Source organism: Mus musculus, chromosome 1 (genome assembly GCF_000001635.26).
Source record: "Mus musculus strain C57BL/6J chromosome 1, GRCm38.p6 C57BL/6J".
NCBI lineage: Eukaryota > Metazoa > Chordata > Mammalia > Rodentia > Muridae > Mus > Mus musculus.
In genome coordinates, this window is record NC_000067.6 from 127,820,202 (window position 1) to 127,839,619 (window position 19,418).

Consider the following 19,418-nt stretch of genomic DNA (forward strand, 5'->3'; position numbering starts at 1 on the left):
CATGTCCCAACAGCAAATCATCTCCACACCCTTCAAATACATAAAGAAAAAAAATACTCCCCCTGAAGCAGGTTTGGGTTTTTCTGTGACTTTCAGTTGCACATGTTCTAAGTGCAGGTAGTAGGGAAGAGAAGGGTCAGGTCAGGTAGAGAATTCTAGCATCCAGGGGTTCAAGGCTGACTTACTGTGCCATAGGCTCCTCTCCCAAGGATCTCACCCTTGGTCCAGAAGATAGCCTCTTCGTGGTTTAAGCTCTTGTCAGAAAGTGTCTTCTTTTCATTTGAGGTAAGAAAGTTTTCCTCATCATATATCCGGAATCCATTAATACACCTCTTGGGGAAATGAGGAAAAAAAAATAATCATTAAACTCTGGTTTGTTATGGAGTCAGGAACAAGAAATCTGCCATCTCTTCCTCTTCCTTTTTTGAGACAAGATATCAGGTAGCCCAGGCTGGCCTCTAACAAACTATGAAACCAAGGATTGCCTCGAACTTCTGACCCTACTGCTTTTATGCCTCAGTGTGCCACCATACCTGCATTCATACAGCCCAGGACACCTGCGTGCAGCCTAGAGTATATGTGGTCCAGCACAAAATCATAAACTTAATTCAAACATCATGAGGTTTTCTTGTTTGTTTGTTTGTTTGTTGTTTTGGTAAAGTAGTTGTGAGGCCCTAGACCTGACTGCCAAGCTTTGCCTATAACTGTCTGGTCTTCACTGAAAATTATCTGCCATAAATTGAAAATGTCATCATTGAACAAAATACTGACTTACTTAGTTTTGCCTTATTAATTTTCTCCAGGTGATCTCAAGGTAGAGAAGCAAACTAGCTAAATTCTAGAAGTCACAATGAGACGTGAGGATGTGGCTCAATATGTAGAGTACATTCGCACAGTCTTGGGCTCCATCCTCAGCACCACGTAAACTAGCCAGAAGCAGGAGATTGGCGGTTAAAGGTTATCCTCAGCTGTATGATGAGTTCAAAAGCCAGCCTGGGTTACAAAAAATCTTGTCTCAAAGGGGGAAAAAAAAGAGGCACAGTAAAGAATCATAGCCTGGAAATCAAGGAACCTGGATCTCAACTCTGCATAACAAACCACAAGACCTTGAAGAAATTACTATTTGGCATTCATAATTCCTTGTTTGAAAATAAAGATCTTAGGGGGTAACAAGATGGCAAGATCAGCAGTAGTTCTCAATTTGTGGGTCACAGCCTCACAGGGGCACATATCAGCTATCCTGCATGTCAAAGATTTACATTAAGATTCATAACAATAGCAAAATTACAAAATGAAGTATCGAGCCAGGTGATGGTGGCACACTTGAGGTAGGGGCAGGCAGATCTCTGAGTTTGAGGCTAACCTAGTCTACAGAGTAGGTTTCCAGACACCCTGGGCTACACAGAGAAACCCTGTCTGGATAAGCAAACAGTTACGAAGTAGCAATGAAATGATTTTATGGTTTTGGGGGGGGGGGGTTCACCGCAGCATGAAGAACTGTATTAAAGGGTCCCAGCATTTGGAAGGCTGAGAAGCCGTGACTCTGTGGGAGGGGACACCAAGCCTGATGATCTATCTAAGTGTGATCCTAGCAACTGAAATAGTGGAAGAAGAGTACCAAAAGGTATCTTCTGACTTCTATACATATGCCCTGTCACACGTGTGTGTCACACACACACTCACACAAATACATGTAATTAAAAACAAGGTTTTGAACCAGATTGTCTCTAAGGTCATTCCAACCCCAGTGCTCCTCTGACTCTAGTCAGACCAACCTGAAGTTTGACATCTGTTGTCTCTCTGCCCAGTTCTTCGATGGTATTGCCTCTCCTGCTGAAGACAAGATTCAGGTTTTTGGCGTCTGCCTCATTTGTCATTATTTGGCAAGAGTTGTTATCTTTCTCATCGAGTGCTAACAGTTCTTCAACTAGACAACCCAGCAACTCGTCTGTCAACTCTTCATTCTTTCCTGGGTCTAAGATTTCCTGGGAAATCTTTCCAAATGTCTGGTATGTGGTGGAGTTATTTTCTAAGCTGTCCTGCTCCAAAGAACGTGCCCAGTGTTGTTCTGTAGGGGAAGGGGCTCTTTCCAGGTTCTCCTGGAAAGAGCAACTGGAAAAGCTCACCAGTGTTTTAGACTTCTCTGAAAGGCTATCAAACTCCAGGTAACCCGGGAACATCTGCTCAGCATTTATTTTATCAAGAGGTTCTACATTGTGCTTTTCTGGAGACACACGCTTGCCCGAACGCTTCTCGCTAAGCACAGCCCAGCTGTTTTCTGAAGGAACGAGAGGGGCCTGGGGGTGCAACCCTTCAGGCTCTTTCAGATCGCCAAGGCTTTGGGTAAGGCTGTCATCGTTGAGAATGCCTTCTTCGTCTGCACACTCCTCTGTGAAGATTTCCTCAACAATGGATAGATCTGAGACTGGAGCGGGTGCTTTCTGTTCGGGGGACAGTTCAGGGATGGGGATCAAGTGCATGAGTTGAGCGTCATCTTTGGAAGATAGAAAGTCATTTCCTGGAGATTTCATCTGCCCATCAGGTTCTGAAACGCTATCCTCTGTATGGCCCCCCATATCCTTGCAACCTTTGTCTTTAGAAATGAACCCTCTGTGCTTTTGCCTGAGACCATGCAATGGCTTTGGGGGTTTAATGTGTTGTCTCTTCTGAAGAAGTCTTGCCCTGCTGTTGCTGCACCTGTCACTTTCGGAAGACTGGCATTTATTAACGACACATCGGCCTGATGGAGCCGTACGTATCTCACGGTAACATCTGTGGTCGTGCCTTTCTGCCTCGCGAATGTGACAATAAACAGGGGTTCCAAACATCTCATAGATGCCTGGTCCGTTGGAGGCTGAGTTGATTTCTTTGAACATGTCACTGTACTTCAAATCCAGGAAGTGCAGTCTCGGATCTGTTGTTTCAGCGGAGAGGGGAATGCCTGGCTTTTTTATGCCTGCATGTTTACCGATTCGAGGAAATGCTTGCTTTTTAGGTTTCTGGGTCTGATGCGTTGACTTCTTTTCTGTCAGAGGTGCTCTCCTTTGAAACTTGGAGGAGGGATGAGGTCTGTGGTCTATAAGTTCCAAAGCAGGGAAAACTTGAGTTTTTATGCTGTTTTTATGCATGTTGGGCTTAATGGATGCTTGGATGGAAACCATGAGATTAGGGGGTGCTCTGTTCCTGGCCTTGGTCCTTGAATCCAACTTGGTTCTATGAGTATTTGTCTGGAGTTTGTCGTGTTCTCGGTGAGCAAGCAGGTTGAAGCTGTTGCTGTTCTGCGCCGGGCGCTTTCTCCTTTGGAGGTGTGGTTCGGCTCTAGCGGGTCCCTTGGATGTCCCTTCTCCAGGGAATGCGATGTGAGTAAGCGGCACCACCCCATTCATTTCGGGATTTGTTTCTTCCTCCATTGGTATTTTTCTGTTCTGTTCTATGTCTCTATGACCTTCCAGCTCTTCAGCAGGGCCGTCAGAGTTCACACTGGGACCATTCTTAGGAACACTAACCTCTTCTGACGCTGCATGTGGCTCCATTGCTCCAGATTTGTGTACAGAATTGCTTTTGGCATCAGGAACGTTCTCATTTCCGATCTCTTTCTCCTCTGCTGGGGTCATTTCTGAATTTGAGACTTCCAGGAGCTTGCAGAGAATGGGGTGCTCAACCCCTGAATCTCGCTCAACCACTCTGGCTGTCCAACTCTCTTTTTTTCTTGATGAAAGATATTGGGAGTCCTCTCCCCCTCTTTGCATCTCACTAACATGGTACCCACTATCCCTTTCCCTCTCTGTAGGAGTAGTGTCTTCTTTGACACTCTCACAAGAGAACAAAGATGGCCCTTCTTTGAAGCCAGAGGTTTTAGTTTTGTCCCACCCTTCCATTTCCTGGGATGGCCAACTCTCCGCTACTCCCTGTTTTCCGCTCTTCCGGAAAGAACACATGTTTCTGGACCAGAGGGTACAGTTAGAACCCCTGAGGGTGTGTTCCACTGGTCCTTCCTGCGTGACTTCTTGATGGTTCTTTGATGAACTAAACTCTGCAGATTGGCTAAGAGGTCGGCTAAGAGGTTCCAGGAGCTTAGGCACAGACAGGCTGAGGCTGGGGACCTTTCTTTCCCTGTGCCTTGGGGACTTGGGGCTTTTTTCCATATTGAAGATACAAGATCTCATGGGCAAGCATGATAGTGGTGGCAGAGGAAGCTAAAAGAGAAAGAAAACAATGAATGAAGAAAAATATCAAAGTAAATGCCTTTTTTTTTTTTGAGACAGGTTTACTCTATGTAATCCTGGCTGTCCTGGAACTTGCTATGTAGACCAGGCTGGTCCCAAACTCAAAAATCTTTCAAGTGCTGGGATTAAAGAATTGCATCACCATTGCTTGGCTTAAGTCAAAAAGTTCTAATATTCACGTATGGAAATCCTTTAAATATAAAGCTGTCCTAAATATCACTGGTTTTTTGGTGTGTGTGTGTTTTTAAAGAGTTGGTGATTGCTGCTGTTTAAATAGAATGGCCCCCATACACACATATGTTTGACCACTTGGACCATAGGGAGTGGCACTGTTAGGAGGTGTGGCCTGGGGGCGGGCTTTGAAGTCTCAAATGCTCAAGCTGCCCAGTCTCCTCCTTCTGCCTTCAGATCAAAATGTAGACCTCTCAGCTCCTTCTCCCACACCACGTCTATGTGTACGCTGCCATGCTTCCCACTGTGATGGTCGCGTACTAAACTTCTGTAAGCCAACTCCAAGAAATATTTTCCTTTATGAGAGTTGCCATTGTCACGGTGTCTTTTCATAGGAATAGAAACCCTAACTAAGGCAGAGATCAAATCCAGGGCCTGTGCATACCTGGCAAGTGCTCTACCACTCAGCTAAGTCCAGCTACATCAATATGTCAACAGGACACAAAGATCACAATTTTTTCCCCTTCTCTGCTCCATTTGCTCTGGTCCAAATATTTATTTATTTAATATATATAAGTACACTGTTGCTGTCTTCAGACACACCAGAAGAGGGCATCAGATCTCACTACAGATGATTGTGAGCCCATGTGGTTGCTGGGATTTGAAGTCAAGACCTCAGGAAGAGAAGCCAGTGCTCTTAACTGCTGAGCCATCTCTCCAGCCCAAAAAGATCCCAACTTTTAAAGCCAAAATGTGGAACTGGAGATGGACCTCAGATAGTAGAGTGCTGCCTGGTGTGCACAAATCCCTGGTTTCATCCCCAGTATTGTATTCATACATCTGTAACCCCAGGGCTGGAGGTAGAGGGCAGAGGGTCAGAGGTGTAAGGTCATAGGCCATACAGCCTGCACTGGAGTACTTGCCAATACATGCATGCATGCATACATACATGTATACATACATACATACATACATACATACATACATACATACATACATACATAAAATAAAACCCTGATCAGGACCAGAAAGATAGCTTGGTGGGTAAAGGCTCCTGCTACCAAGCCTGATGACCTAAATTTGATTCCTGGGACTCACATGGTGGAAGGAGAGAGCTAACTCTGCCAAGTTGTCCTGTGATTTCTACATGCACATAGACACATACACACACACACACACACACAGAGAGAGAGAGAGAGAGAGAGAGAGACAGACAGACAGACAGACAGACAGACAGACAGACAGACAGAGACAGACAGAGAGAGAGAGAAAGAGAGGCAGACAGACAACAGACAGGCAGATACACACACACACACACTTAAAAATATATTTAAAAAATCTCAAAGCTATTTGGCTCAGTGGTATAGTATATGTATGCTTAGCATACATGAAGCCCTAGGTTGGATCCCCAGCCCCCAAAATAGGGAGAAAAAAACAACACAAAATAACTAAAATATCATTCTCCGTACTTTTCCAGAATCAAGATTAAGTGACTCTTTAAAAGATAATTAGGTGCTATAGTGTTAGATCAGATGTTAAGAGTATAGATTTCTCTTGCAGAGAACTTAGTTTTGGTTTCCAGCACCCATGTTGGGTGGGTCATAGCTACCTATAAATCCAGCTCCAGGGGACCTGATACCTCTGGGGTCCTTAGGCATTTGCATGCACATATAAACTCAGACATACATATATACACATAACTAGGAATAATAAAGTAAATCTTTTTTTAAAGCTAAAGTTAACTGAGTGCTGGTTACTCTTCTAGGGTGGCATCTACATCATGGCTCACAGTGTGTAATTGTCCCAGGGGATCTGACACCCTCTTCTGGCTTCCATGGGCACTGTATGCACACGATGCACAGACATACATGCAGACAAAACACCCATACTTATCAAATGTTCAAAAAATAAAAAGGCTAAAATTTACATGTCAAGACTCATGGTTATACTTATTAGTTATGTGGGGTTGTTTATTTATTTAGTTTGTTTGCTTGCTTTTTTGTTTATTTTGTTTTAAGGCAGGGTTTCTGTCTGGCTGTCTAGCTGGTTTTTGTTTGTCCTGGTTGCCTTAGAACTCACTCTGTAGACCAGGCTGACCTCGAACTTGGAGATCCACTTACTCCTTCATTCCAAGCAATGGTATTAAAGTGTGGGCCACCATGCCCAGCTTAAATGTTAAATTTTAAAATGGGAAGTATTTTATCTCTCTTTTCTTTTTAGTTTCCACGGGACTGATGAAAATGTTAAAGCCCTCTTGAGAACACTTTAAGCTTGTTGTTATATGTAGCTTAAGGGTTCTTCCAGGACCGATGAACTCATTGTTTTGCTGAGTCATTTAGGTGGGAACAGCTTTAAATTTGAAAACTTAGCAATGCTAAGGGCTTTGTAGGCGCACAGTTGCTACTGTTCACCTAGAATGCAGAAACCACTTGATTCAGTCCCCCAGAAATCCACAAACTGGCTGTGATGGTGCATGCATGCCTATGATCCAAGGACTCTGGAGGTAGAAGTCAAAGGATCAGGAGTTCAAGGTCATACTCAGGTACAACAGCAAGCTTGCGGCCAGTCTGAGCTGTGTGCCAATCTCAAAACAAACAAACAAACAAACAAACGAAAAACAAGAAAAGCCTCAATAGCTTAAAAAAAGATTTATTTAATGTGGATGGCGTATGGGTGTTTTGCCTGCATGTATATATGTGTACCAAGGTGTCTGTTGTATCTCCTGGCACTGGAGTTACAGATGGTTGTGAGCTACCCTATGTGTACTAAAAACTGAACCCAGGTCCTCAAGGGTAGCAAGTGCTCTTAAGCGCTAAGCCATCTCTCCAAACTCCTTAATAACTAACTGTTAAATCTCCTTGCCCTCTAGTTCAAAGTCAGCTACTCTTAATTATTACCAACCTCTAGAGGGCAGTGCAATGCAAACTATAGCGTTCAACTTTGTGGCCCTTAAGCTATAAAGTCCTTAAGTGGTTTTTTTAGTTTTGGTTTTGTTCCTTTGTGGCCTTTTCTTATGTACACAAACTCTGTACCTAATTATATGGGATTATTTATAGACATGGATTATGCATAGTGACTGAGAGCTATGACTTCAATTTTCACTTGCCAACTAGGTGCAAGCAGGAAAGAAAAAAAAACCAAAAACCCCAGATACTAGAAATTCAAGTGTTAGAGGATACTTCTCTCTCAATGTTATTGTCTGAATTTTTTCCCATTTCTCAAAAATAGGAAATAAGCCGGGCATGGTGGCGCACGCCTTTAATCCCAGCACTTGGGAGGCAGAGGCAGGCGGATTTCTGAGTTTGAGGCCAGCCTGGTCTACAGAGTGAGTTCCAGGAGGACTACACAGAAAAACTCTGTCTCAAAAAAAAAAAAAAAAAAAAAAGGAAATAAGGAATGAAGAGGCAGCTCAGTCAGTAGACTGCTTGCCTTGCAAGTACAAACACCTGAGTTTAGCCCCAAAGCCCACATTTAAAAAGCTAGCTGTGGTGGAACAAGTTTGGAATCCCAGTATTGAGGATGTAAAACAGATTCCTGGAGTCTGCTAGCTGGCTTGCCTAGTGTAACGGGCCAGTGAGAGACCCTGTCTCAAAAAGCAAGGTGGACAGTGCCTGGGAAACAAGTGCACAGGTGTCACTCACTGCAGATGCACAGGTGTGCACAGGTGTCACACATGTGCTGACACACAGGTATGCACCAACACACAGGTATGCACCGATGTTTGTATGTCTCCTAGGACACTGAAGGCCAAGAGAGCTGAGAAAACTGACAAGTAACAAGTATCTTCCCAGGATCTTTACCTGTAACGCTTTATAGGAGCAGGAAAACTCTCCCCCATCAGGGTGGGGTGTGAACGGCAAAGAGTAACATGGGATTTGGACAAAGGTATGAGGTGAGTAGAGCAGCAATCCACACCCTTAATCCTAGAACTAGAGAGGCAGAGGCAGGGGGATCTCTGTGAGTTCAAGGCCAGTCTAGGTGACATAGTGAGACCCTGTCCCCCAAACTTAAACGCATTAAGAAACAGAGACAAAATGAAGGAAAAACGAAGACAGAAAATGAAGAGACCTGTTCACCCCACTACCCAGGAGCAGGAGATGGCCCAGAGAAGCACCTCACAGGACATGGAATGGTTTTCCCATGAATACTTAGCTTCTCCATAAAGTAGTCATCCTTTTTTAAATTTTCTCCACAATATTATTGCTGAAGATTTGACTGAGAAGTTTGTGGGAGCTTGTCATTGTTGTTGAGATTTATGGATTTTGTTATTTCTTTCTTTGAGACAGAGTTTCTCTGTGTAGCCATGGCTGTCCTGGAACTAGCTCTATAGACCAGGCTGGTCTCGAACTCATAGAGATCTGTCTGCCTCTGCTTCGAGAGTGCTGGAAATTAGAGTGTGCACCACCACCACCCTTATTGTTGTTTAATGAAGTCAAACATGCTGGAACTGATCTTACCCCAGTTCTTCGGCTACTGTAGCTTATGTCAGAGGTAGGAAACTCTATAACAAAAGAAACAAGAACTGGGTGTTATTAGTAGTAGGCTGAAGAGTTCATAGATGGAGCAGGAGATATGCGGGAAAGTGTTTCAGAGTATATTCTCCCTGTGTGGTATACATAGTGCTGTGAAGTGATTTCAGAAAACCTTAGCCTAAAGCTACCAGAAGGGGTGTTATAGGTTTGTTCATTTGTTTTTGAGAGCTGGTCTCATAGAGCAGCCTACATGTAGTTAGTACCTTGAATTCCCTAGGTAGCCACGGATACCCTTAAACTTACAATCCCCCTGCCTCCACCCCCTGAGTGTTACAATTACAGGTGTGTGTCCTGCCCAGCTTAGTATGGGAAGCAAACCCAGAGCTTCGTGGATGCTAGGTAAAACTTGATCAGCTGAGCCACATGCCCGGCTCCTACACTAGCTTATTTATTTTTAGTTCATGAAATACTCTTCCCTGAAACACATACAAAATGCATTTCCTTTCCAGCCATTTGCTCCCATTGCCTTCAGTATTGTCATTATTAAGCCTATTGTTAGTCGTGTGTGTGTGTGTGTGTGTGTGTGTGTGTGGTGTGTGTATGCATGCACACGGGCACATATGTGCAGAGGCGAAGGCATCTTCATTCCATCATGTGCCTGTAGCAGTCAGAGGACACAACCATTTGGGCACCACTGTCCTCGTTTGAAACAAGACCTCTCCCTAGCCTGGAATCTGTCAAGTTGGCGAGGCTTCCGGCCATTGAGCCCCAGGGATCCTCTGACTCAGCCTCCCCTGGGCTTCGGTGACAAGCGCATGTCATCATATCTGACTTTTTTTAAAAAAACAAAAAAACAAACAACAACAACAAAAAAAAACATGGGCTTGGGGAATTTAACTCAGATCCGTGTGCTTGCAAGCACTTCACTGAGTTATCTCTCCAGCTCCACTGTAGAATTAAATGCTCAATTTAATATGTTCCCTCTTAATTGTGGTTTCCATATTTTTATAGAGATACATAAAATCATATGAGTAAATACGGCCTGAACAGAGAAGTAAGATTGTTTAGGGACAGGGAACTAACAGGAAGAAGGGGTGAGGAGAGGGAGAGCATGGAAGGATGAGGGGGCATATGCTGTCATACATTATGTACCTGTATGGATACTCTAAACGTACACGCATAAGCAAGAGCTTGACTCACCATCAGATTGCCTTTGCTGTTCTTTCAGAACACAAGGAGCCACCTCCCCAGCTGCAGATGCAGCAAGGCTTGAGTCTAAGCAAGGTCTGGGTGGTGAGAGAGCCACGTCCACACCACAGAGCTCCTCAGAACTTCCGTCTGTCTTCAGAAGTGAAGGCTGTGTGGTTAGCATCCTCCCCGTGAGGCCCACCATCTCCGCGTCATCTGGTGGAGAGACAGGATGCACTTGTTCCCGTTCCTGATGCTCTGAAGTCACCTGACTGAAAGGAGAGAGATGGGGAAAACTCATTTGCTGGTATAGTTCAGATCTCAGGGGGTCTCTCTGTGATCAAAGTTTGGTCCCTTGCATATGACGATGTCGGAGGAGGTGGTACCTAATGGCTGGGAGAATGTCTTGGAGGGGGTTCCGGCACTTGTCACTGTGTTCTCTTCATGACCACCCTGAAGGAAGCAGCCTCCTCCCCAGCCTGCTCTCCACCATGATGTGCAGCTGTCTTACACCACAAAACCAAAGCAACTGTGGAACGAACCTCTGAAACCAAACCAAATTCCTCTCTGTACACTCTCTTAAGTGTTTTGCCAGTTACAGAAAACTGATGGTACATTCCCAGTATCCTCCAGATCTGCAGGTCTCAGACCAGAGAACGTGTTGGGAAGTTAGGAAAATTGGTTCCCACGTGGTCTGGTTGAGTGGGGCTGTGGACTCCTACCAGGAGAAGTCCCCCTGCTTGTCCTGGCCTGCTCCTGCCAGCTCTGCCTTCTGGATTCAGTCCTAGTCAGTGATCCTTTCTTAGTCCCCGTTCGTGGGAACAGGAGAGTCAGACAAAACGAATTAATTAGCCAGGCCAGTACTCTCAAATTGTCTGCAATGGGAAACTGGTTTCTATTTTCATTAGCTACTTTTATTACCTTATTTTTATTATTTATTTTTTGAAACAGAGTCTTATATAATACAAGCTAGTCCCAAACTAGCTATGTAGCCAAGGATGGCATTGAACTTGGAAGCCTCCTGCCTCTACCACCCAAGTGTTAGGATTACAGGCATGCACCACCATATCCGGTTTATGAAGCACTGAGGATCAAACTCAGGGCTTCATGTATGCTAAGAAAGCCCTCTGCCTGCTGGGCTGCACCCCCAACTCCATCGTTTAGTTCTTTGAGAAAGACAGAGCCTTGCTTTTGTATAGTTAATCTTCCAAACAAAACAGCCACCATTTCCATCAGGCTGACTATTCCTGCTGGTAGGAGATCTATCACTAGCCAGTTTACTAGGAGGGTCGTGGAACCTCACCTGAGATTCTAGCTAGTCCTGCCAACCAACTGTACACAATTCTGTCCTAATTGCATGGGACCTCAGGAGGTATTAGGGTATAAACGATAAGGAAGGTTAATTGACAAAGACTCCATACCTGACTCTGGGGAAGCCAACATCGGTACTGGTTGAAGACTTTCCAATGTGGCTGCTTTGGGGTTTCCATGCTCCCATAAGCCCCTCCCCGATGCTCTCTAAGTGACCTCTGGTAGAGCCATGCTTTAGTTTGTCTTTGGGACCTTATAAGGAGGGGTAGACACTTTTTACATCTCATTGGGGAAAGAGATTTCCCAAGAGTGCCGCCTGCCCTAGAACAAGATATGTAAACCAGGCTGACCTTAAGCTTGTAGTCATCTTCCTGTCTCTGACTTTTGAATTCTAGTGCCAGAAGAAGCCATCTTACAACCTTCCAAGTCATTGCGGAGTGATACTTTTTGACAAATGTAATGAAAACTAGAGTAGAATGCCAAGAGTCAAAAACTGTTTTTGCATCAACTGATCAGTGGATGTGAGATTGTACTATCAAATTACTAATGCTCACCCTCATGGTCTGTACTAACATTGTCTTGTACTGGTCATGGGCTACAGAATAGCATTTTTCCAGAACAATGTAGGTATGCTATAGCCCTGAAGCCAAATCAGACCTTCAGTCTCTGTCTCTGTCTCTCTCTCTCTCTGTGTCTATGTGTGCTCGCACATGTGTGTTGGGGGGCTACTCCTCTGTGTGCAGGTACATTTGCCTATGTGCATTGAAATGGAAGCCAGTGGAGGGCATTGGGTGTCCCACACTGGTTAGAAGATTTCTTTGAGACAAGGTGTTTCACTAAACCTGAAGCTAGGCTGACAGCCAGCAAGTCCCAGTAATCCTCCTGTCTCTACCTCCCCACAGTGCTGGGGTTATAGGCATACACATATCTATTCCAAGCATTTTACATAGATACTGGAGATTTGAGCTCTGATCCTCATGCTTGCCAGCAAGTGTTCTTTCCGGCTGAGCTCCATCACTGCAACAGACGTCATATGGCCCACACACCTGAAATGTCTATTTATTGTCCAGCCCCTCTTCATCGCATTCATTGCCACACAACTGCCATCTTTTCTACTTAAATTACAGCCCAGTACCTTGGAGGATATTCCTTACTTGCTTTCTTTCAAGTCTTCTTGGCTTGCTTCTTGGAGAGGATCCGGTGGAAACGTCACAATAATCTCCACACCTGTAGAAAGTCATGACAAGAGTAGATGAAGAAAGAAAGGAGTGAACTCCTAATGGATGAAATGCTTTAATCTATTTAGATAAGTCTACTCCTAAGGGTCATAGAATAAATGTTAGTTAGGGGGTGGGGCTTGGCCAATTTCTCCAGCACGTCCATGTTGTGCCAAGTATGTGCCACCTCCAGCTAAGGATGGTGGTGAGTGTGGCCCACCACAAAATTATATACTTGGCTAAAATATCCTGAAAGTGTGTGTGTGTGTGTGTGTGTGTGAGAGAGAGAGAGAGAGAGAGAGAGAGAGAGAGAGACTTGAGTGCACTGTTCTTGAGTGTGAGCTTTGGGATGACAGTTTGAAGTCATAATATCGAAAGGTTGGTTTTATGTTAATTTCCAGATACAGGGTAGGTTTGCTTAGTGAGGAGTCTGACACACGCCCCATTAGCTGAGTTTAGTGTTCAGGACCCACATGGTGGAAGGAAAGGACCGACTGGCACATTATCCTTTGACTTGTGTATATAGGCTGAGGTATGTGTATATCCACGCACATATATACATGTAGAAAAAAATAACTAAAATGTAATCTTCCAGATGGAGAGGAGAGTCTTTGACTGATCAGTGTCCTGTTTGGAGATAAAAAGTTCCCCTTGAATATAACAGACAGCACCTGCCTCCCAGAGAACCTATATTAACTGAAATCCATCAGCTACAAAGAGAAATTCTGTCAAAAAGATCATTGTTTCTTTGAATTATTAAGGTTTAAAACCTTAAGAGCCCCCCGCCCCGCCCTCCCCCCCCCCCAGGCAACTTGAGACACTGTTGGGCTTTCTGAGGACCTGGCTTTAAAGTTTATGAAAGTCAGAGGCAGTTTGAGCACAGGACTCTTCCAGAGGGGGGCAGGGGTCGTTTGTTTTCATCAGTTTTTCCAGGATCAATGATGATCATTATTTTAACTGTTACCAAGTTATGCTCTGTACTCAGCCTGGAGAAAGGCAGTGACTAAGACTAAGGAAGGCTGGAGGCTGCTTGGCACAGTGCAACGGGGCACAGAGGTAGAGGAAAGGAATGATGGGAAATGGAAAGCATGAGACTGGGGCTGGGCTGGAACAGTAACTATGTAACCACAGAGAGCAGGAGCAGGTGGCCGTCCAGGGAGGGGCAGCAGGCCAAGCCTGATCCAGATAAAGGATATAACAGAAAGATGGAGGGTTTTTTAGTCATATTCTCTCTCTCTCTCCTCTTTCCTCTCTCCTCTCTCCTCTCTCCTCTCTCCTCTCTCCTCTCTCCTCTCTCCTCTCTCCTCTTTCTCTTTCCCTCCCTCTCTCCCGCCCTCCTTCCCTCCCTCTCCCCTCTCCTCCTTGATCCCTTCCCCCTGCCCTCCTCTCCCTCTCCTTCTGAATGTGTGTGTTTATGTATACGAACATACACATGATGCCAGTGTCATCCCTCAGGCACTGTCCATCTTGATTTCTTGTTTGTAAGTTTTGTTTTTGTCTTTGGGGAACAGGGTCTCTCCCTGGCCTGACACTCACTAGGTAGGCCGGGGCATCAGGCATTTTTTATGTGGGCTCTGGAGAACAAACTCAGGGCCTTATCTTTGTAAAGCAAGCACTTTACCAGTGGCTGTCTCTCCAGCTTCTGTTCTTTCCCTTTGCAAGTTGTTTTCAAAATTTCACCACATACTTCTGAAATTGCCAGAGAACCCCAAAGCAACAGTGCTATCTTTAGGGACAAGTTGATATACCTTCTGTCCTTCGTGGCCAGTTTTCACCCCTGGGAGCTGCTCCTTCCCTAGCCAATATGAACGGGCTGAAGTCATCTTCAAGGTCAAAGTCCTGTAAGATCACAGACTGAGAGCTCAGAGAGGTTCTGGGGAGATGCTCAGTCAAACACTTGCCACACAGGCATGAGCAACTGAGTTCAGTAAGCGCAATCCGCATTTAAAAGCTTGGTGTTGGGGCACACATTTGTAACACCAGCCCTGGGAAGCAGACGCACGTGTGGTTACCTGGGGTCAGCCAGCCGTGATAGGTTGGCTTTAGAGCAACAGCAGCCAAGGTTGGCTTGCACATGTATACACACATGTGTGAACACATACACACTTTTTAAAATCTAAACGTTAAGGTGGTGACTCAACATACTAGTTTGTTGGCAGGGTGAATGCTGACCTTCCAAGGGTAAACTTTGACACTGTGAATTCCTTCTAAATTGGATAAAATATTTAGGACTTTAAACATCGAGGAAGGTTCCATTCCCCCGGAGCAGAAGCGGTTAATTGCGTAATGACAATGGAAGATCAAAGCTGAAATCCCACCCTCAGTATTTTCTACTTTAAGCTGCTACAAATGCCCTCTGCACGGATAAGTGGAAAGAATCCTTCAGACACAGTCACAGGGAAGCAAACTGCGAGGAGCTACAACGTCAGCCTACAGCTGATCCCTGGGGCATCACAGAAGATCAAGAAAGCCCTGCTCCCAGGGAAACTGCAGATAGAACCCCAGAGGGAAGCAGGCAGCAAAGCTGATTACAGTTTTCTCTAGGACTGTTCTCTGATCTGATCATGGGGCACAACTTCCCAAACTCCCTTTGGCCTTCTAGAAAATAAGCCTTATGTTTGAAAGCCAACTTGATTTATAAAGAAGTACTCAGAACTCTTTAAAGGGAAATGTTTTCTTTGTATGATAGAAGTCATTGTCTTTAATTTTTAAAACTTATTTTCATTTATTTTATTTTTATTTATTTTTTAAGACAAGGTTTCTGTCCTGGAACTTGCTCTGTAGACCAGGCTGCCTCTGCCTCCTGAGTGCTGGGATTAAAGGTGTATGCCGCCACCACCTGACTTAAAAAAGATTATTATTGAGCGCGTGCATATGTGTGTGTGTGTGTGTGTGTGTGTGTGTGTGTGTGTGTGTGTGTGTATGTACACATGAGGACACATGCTTGTGGCACAGGGCACATGTGGAGGTCAGAAGCTAGCTTGTGGGATTCAGTTTTCTACTTGCAGTATGTGGGTCCCAGGGATTGAACTTAGGTAGCCAGGCTTGGTAGGAGCAAGCACCACTACTTTCTGAAACATCTGCCTCAGAGTTATTGTTGGTGATATTCTCCTTTAATGGAAGTTGTTACTATTGATTTTGTGCTTTTAATTTTCTACATCTAGGCTGGGGATGTAGTTGACTGTGCCCAGCACCATATATAACTGGGCATGGAGGCACATGTTTGTAATCTCAGCACTTGGGAAACCGAGGCAGAGGCCGGAGTTCAAGGTCATTTTTGGTTATGCAAGCAGTTTGAAGCTGGCCTGGGATGCATGAGACCTGTCTCAAAAATAAACACCGTATTTAAATGGAAAGGCGCATCTAGGCCTCAGTTCTATAACAAAGTCCTACGACCCTGGCACTGTGAACTTTAGGAACACTACAACTGCCCAAAGATTCTAAAACCTTAAAGAAAGAAGGGTGGGGAGAATAGAAAGCATAGGAAACTAGGTTGTGAACAGATTTCTTTAAAACTCTGTTGGAATGTCAAGTATGATGTCTCAATGGGGAATGACACTTGCTGCCAAAAATGGTCACCCAAGTTTGATCCTGGGAGCTGCATAGGAAGAGAGAACTGATCCCCAAAAGTTGTCTCCTGATGTCCATGAGTACTGTAATATGCATTTGAATTCTAGTCCCCATAAATAAATGTAATTAAAAATTTTTAAATACCATTAGAAGGTAAAAATACTCAGAAATGAAAAGACTCCCACACTGGAAAGAAAGTATTAATGAAAAAAATTTAAAATGTATAAAATAAATAGAATCCTATGACATAGAATTCAATACAGATAAAACAGGAACTGCCTTCTGTGTTATTCACATACAAGTTAGGGGCAGATCGAATGTCTGTCTTCCCAAAGAGATTTTATGTTTGAGTCCTAAATTTCAGAGTGATGTCAGGAGGAAGTAGGACCTTTAGGAGGGAATTACTTCATGAGAGTGGAGCCCTGATAGTGGCCTGAGTGGTCCTAGTCAAGACACCAGTGAGCCAGAAAGAGGAACTAACCAAAGGCTTCCAGCGTGCATACACTGAATTGAAACATTCTTTCGGCAGAGAGAAGGCAACTCCTAAGAGTCAGGAAGCTCATAAAGCTACCGAGACTCTGACCTACCCTGAGGCTATATAAGCAGTAAAAAAGAATTACTTGGGGGCTGAGTGAAAAGAAGAGAGAGAGAGAGAGAGAGAGAGAGAGAGAGAGAGAGAGAGGCTCTTTAATTGAGGTACTTATAGATCACAAGTTTCAAGGATGCAGCTTTCCCGGATTCATCGCCCATTTATTTCGGTGATCCAGTGGCCTTTGAGTCATCCATGGTTCTGTATACAGCCCCTTATCCATGATCCTATAAATAAGCTAATGAACTCACTGCTCCACTGAGCTGGCTGTGAATGGAATCTTTCCTTTGGTCTATTGTCTGTACTCTGACAGATGGCTAGACATGGGTTTATGTCTGAAAAGCCATATAACAGCAACCTATTCTAACTCCTTAGTCCCTAGAACTGAGAAATAAATTTCTGGTTTGTTTTGCTTTTGTAGTTTTGTTTTGTTTGAGACAGGGTTTCTCTGTGTAGCCCTGGCTGTCCTGGAACTTGTGATACAGACCAGGCTGGTCTTGAACTCACAGAGATCTGCCTGCCCCTGTCTCCCAAGTGCTGGGATTAAGTGCATGCAACATTGCCGCCTGACTTAAATTTCTGTTCTTTATTATCTCACTCACTCGCTATATGGATTTTATTGTGACAGTAGAAATTAAGACACACATGTGCACACACAAACACACACAAACACACACAAACACACACACACACACACACACACACACACACACACACACTCTCGGTACAACCTAACTAGCTAATTTGCGTATTTAAATTTATGTAAATGAATGTTTTGCCTACATGTACGTCTACCACATGCATGCAGTCCTAGCTGAGGCCAGAAGAGGATGTCAGATCTCCTAATACTGAAGTTTCAGATGGTTGTGAGCTCCTATGCGAGTGCCAGGAATCAAGTCTTCTGGAAGAGCAGTCAGTGCTCTTAACTACTGAGCCATCTCTCCAGCCCCTAATTTACAATTTAAACATGATTATACTAATACTGTCATTAGTCAGCTGGATGGGGTGTTACATACTATGGGATCCTGGGAAGCTAAAGTAGGAGTTCAAGACCAGCTTACACTACATAGTAAGTTCTAACAGTATAACAAGACTGCCTCAAAAATATGTGTACACGATATTGATATTTATAGAAATCATATATGATTATTACAAAACATTGAGGCAGTACAAATAAAATAGTAGGTTGACCAGACATTTCATTTTTATCGTTGTGCTTTTTTAAACTGTTTTTAAAAAGATTTAATCATCTTATTTTATCTACACAAATGATTTGCTTGCATGAATATGTCTGTACTGCCTGCATGCCTGGTATCTTTGGCGATCAGAAAAGGGTATGGAGTTATGGGTGGTTGTGAGTTATCATGCCGATGCTGGGAACTGATCCTGTATCCTCTGTAGATGCAGAGCACACTCTTCACTGCTGAGCCACCTCTCCCCCCTTCCCCTCCTCCCATGTCCTCTTCCCTCTCCACCCCCCCATTTCCTCCTACCTCACTGCTGCTGATGCTCTGCAAGGTGAGGTTTTCAGTTTGGGAAACTGTCATCTCCATTGGAGTAGAGCCTGCCTCATGACAGATGTCAAGCAGTGACTCGGCATGTCTTTCTGTCAAAAAGAATCAACCTGCCTTAGTAAATACAGTGGAATTTAATAGAAAAAGATACCTAATGTTAACTTCTGATATGCATGTACATGCACCACACACATACACACACACACAGACACACACACACTGCATACATACTTCACACACATGAATTCAAGAAAAAAAAAAGTTACCAAGAGTTAGATTTTGGTTCAACATAATTATAGCAACTCATCCTTAATGACGTCATTCTCACAGGCACACCCTCTGAGGTGCTGGAACATAGAAAAGAGCTTTTCAACCCTCTGAGTCATCAACAGGGGAAAGAGGAAAGATGTTTACCTTTCTCCTTTCACTAAAGATGAACCCTTGAATGGATTTCTGTTGGTGCATGGGTGGGAGGAAGCCTCTCTATTCTCTTCCAAACAGATTTGCCTAGAAAACTAAAGGTTGTGTTGCCTGGTAACTGTCTTTTTTGCTCTCTTGAATTGCCCTGGAAGACTCTCATGGGTTGAAGATGATTTCCCCATAATACTATAGCAAGAGAGAGGAATCAGAGTGAAAAGTGATGGGGGGATTTGTGAAGACCACTCAGTCCCTTAAATAGCTTGACCTCCAGATGGCTCAGTTGACCAAGTGCTTTCCTGCAAACATAAGGAGCGGAGATCAATTCCCAAAACCTGAAATTAAAAAAGGAAGTGTGTGTGTGTGTGTGGTGGGGGTGTCTGGAGAAGTAGCTCAGTGGTTAAGAACACTGATTGATTGATTGATTGGTTGGTTGATTGATTGCTCTGCCAGGGAACTAGGTGGTTTGATTCCTAGCAGGTATGTGGTAGCTAACAACTGTCTATGACTTCACTTCCAGATCCGGTCTCCTCTTTTTGACTCTACTGGTGCTAGGCACACATGTAGTAAACAGACATACATGCAGGCAAACACCCATACAGTTAAAACTAAAGTAAATAAATATCAAAATAGAATAAGAAAAACCAGGTGTGAATTTTTAGCCCCAGTGCTGGGAAGGTGGAGACAAGGGGACCCCTGGGGCAGTCAGCCCAGCTGGCTAAGCAAGTTCTAGGAAAAAGTGA

The 19,418-nt window shown here is 44.2% G+C and overlaps 1 protein-coding gene across 1 annotated transcript in view; it reads right to left on the reverse strand.

The window, feature by feature from the left end:
* Window positions 1–19,418, reverse strand: part of Map3k19 (mitogen-activated protein kinase kinase kinase 19) — a 41,547-nt gene that overhangs the window by 6,722 nt on the left and 15,407 nt on the right. Inside the window, exons 6-12 of the mRNA NM_011737.2 lie at window positions 18,238–18,350; window positions 14,334–14,424; window positions 12,523–12,595; window positions 10,070–10,329; window positions 8,855–8,898; window positions 1,776–4,196; window positions 186–332 (exon numbers count right to left, since the gene is read on the reverse strand). Coding sequence (NP_035867.2) covers window positions 186–332; window positions 1,776–4,196; window positions 8,855–8,898; window positions 10,070–10,329; window positions 12,523–12,595; window positions 14,334–14,424; window positions 18,238–18,350 — 3,149 coding nt within the window. The remainder of the gene's footprint in view (window positions 1–185; window positions 333–1,775; window positions 4,197–8,854; window positions 8,899–10,069; window positions 10,330–12,522; window positions 12,596–14,333; window positions 14,425–18,237; window positions 18,351–19,418) is intronic.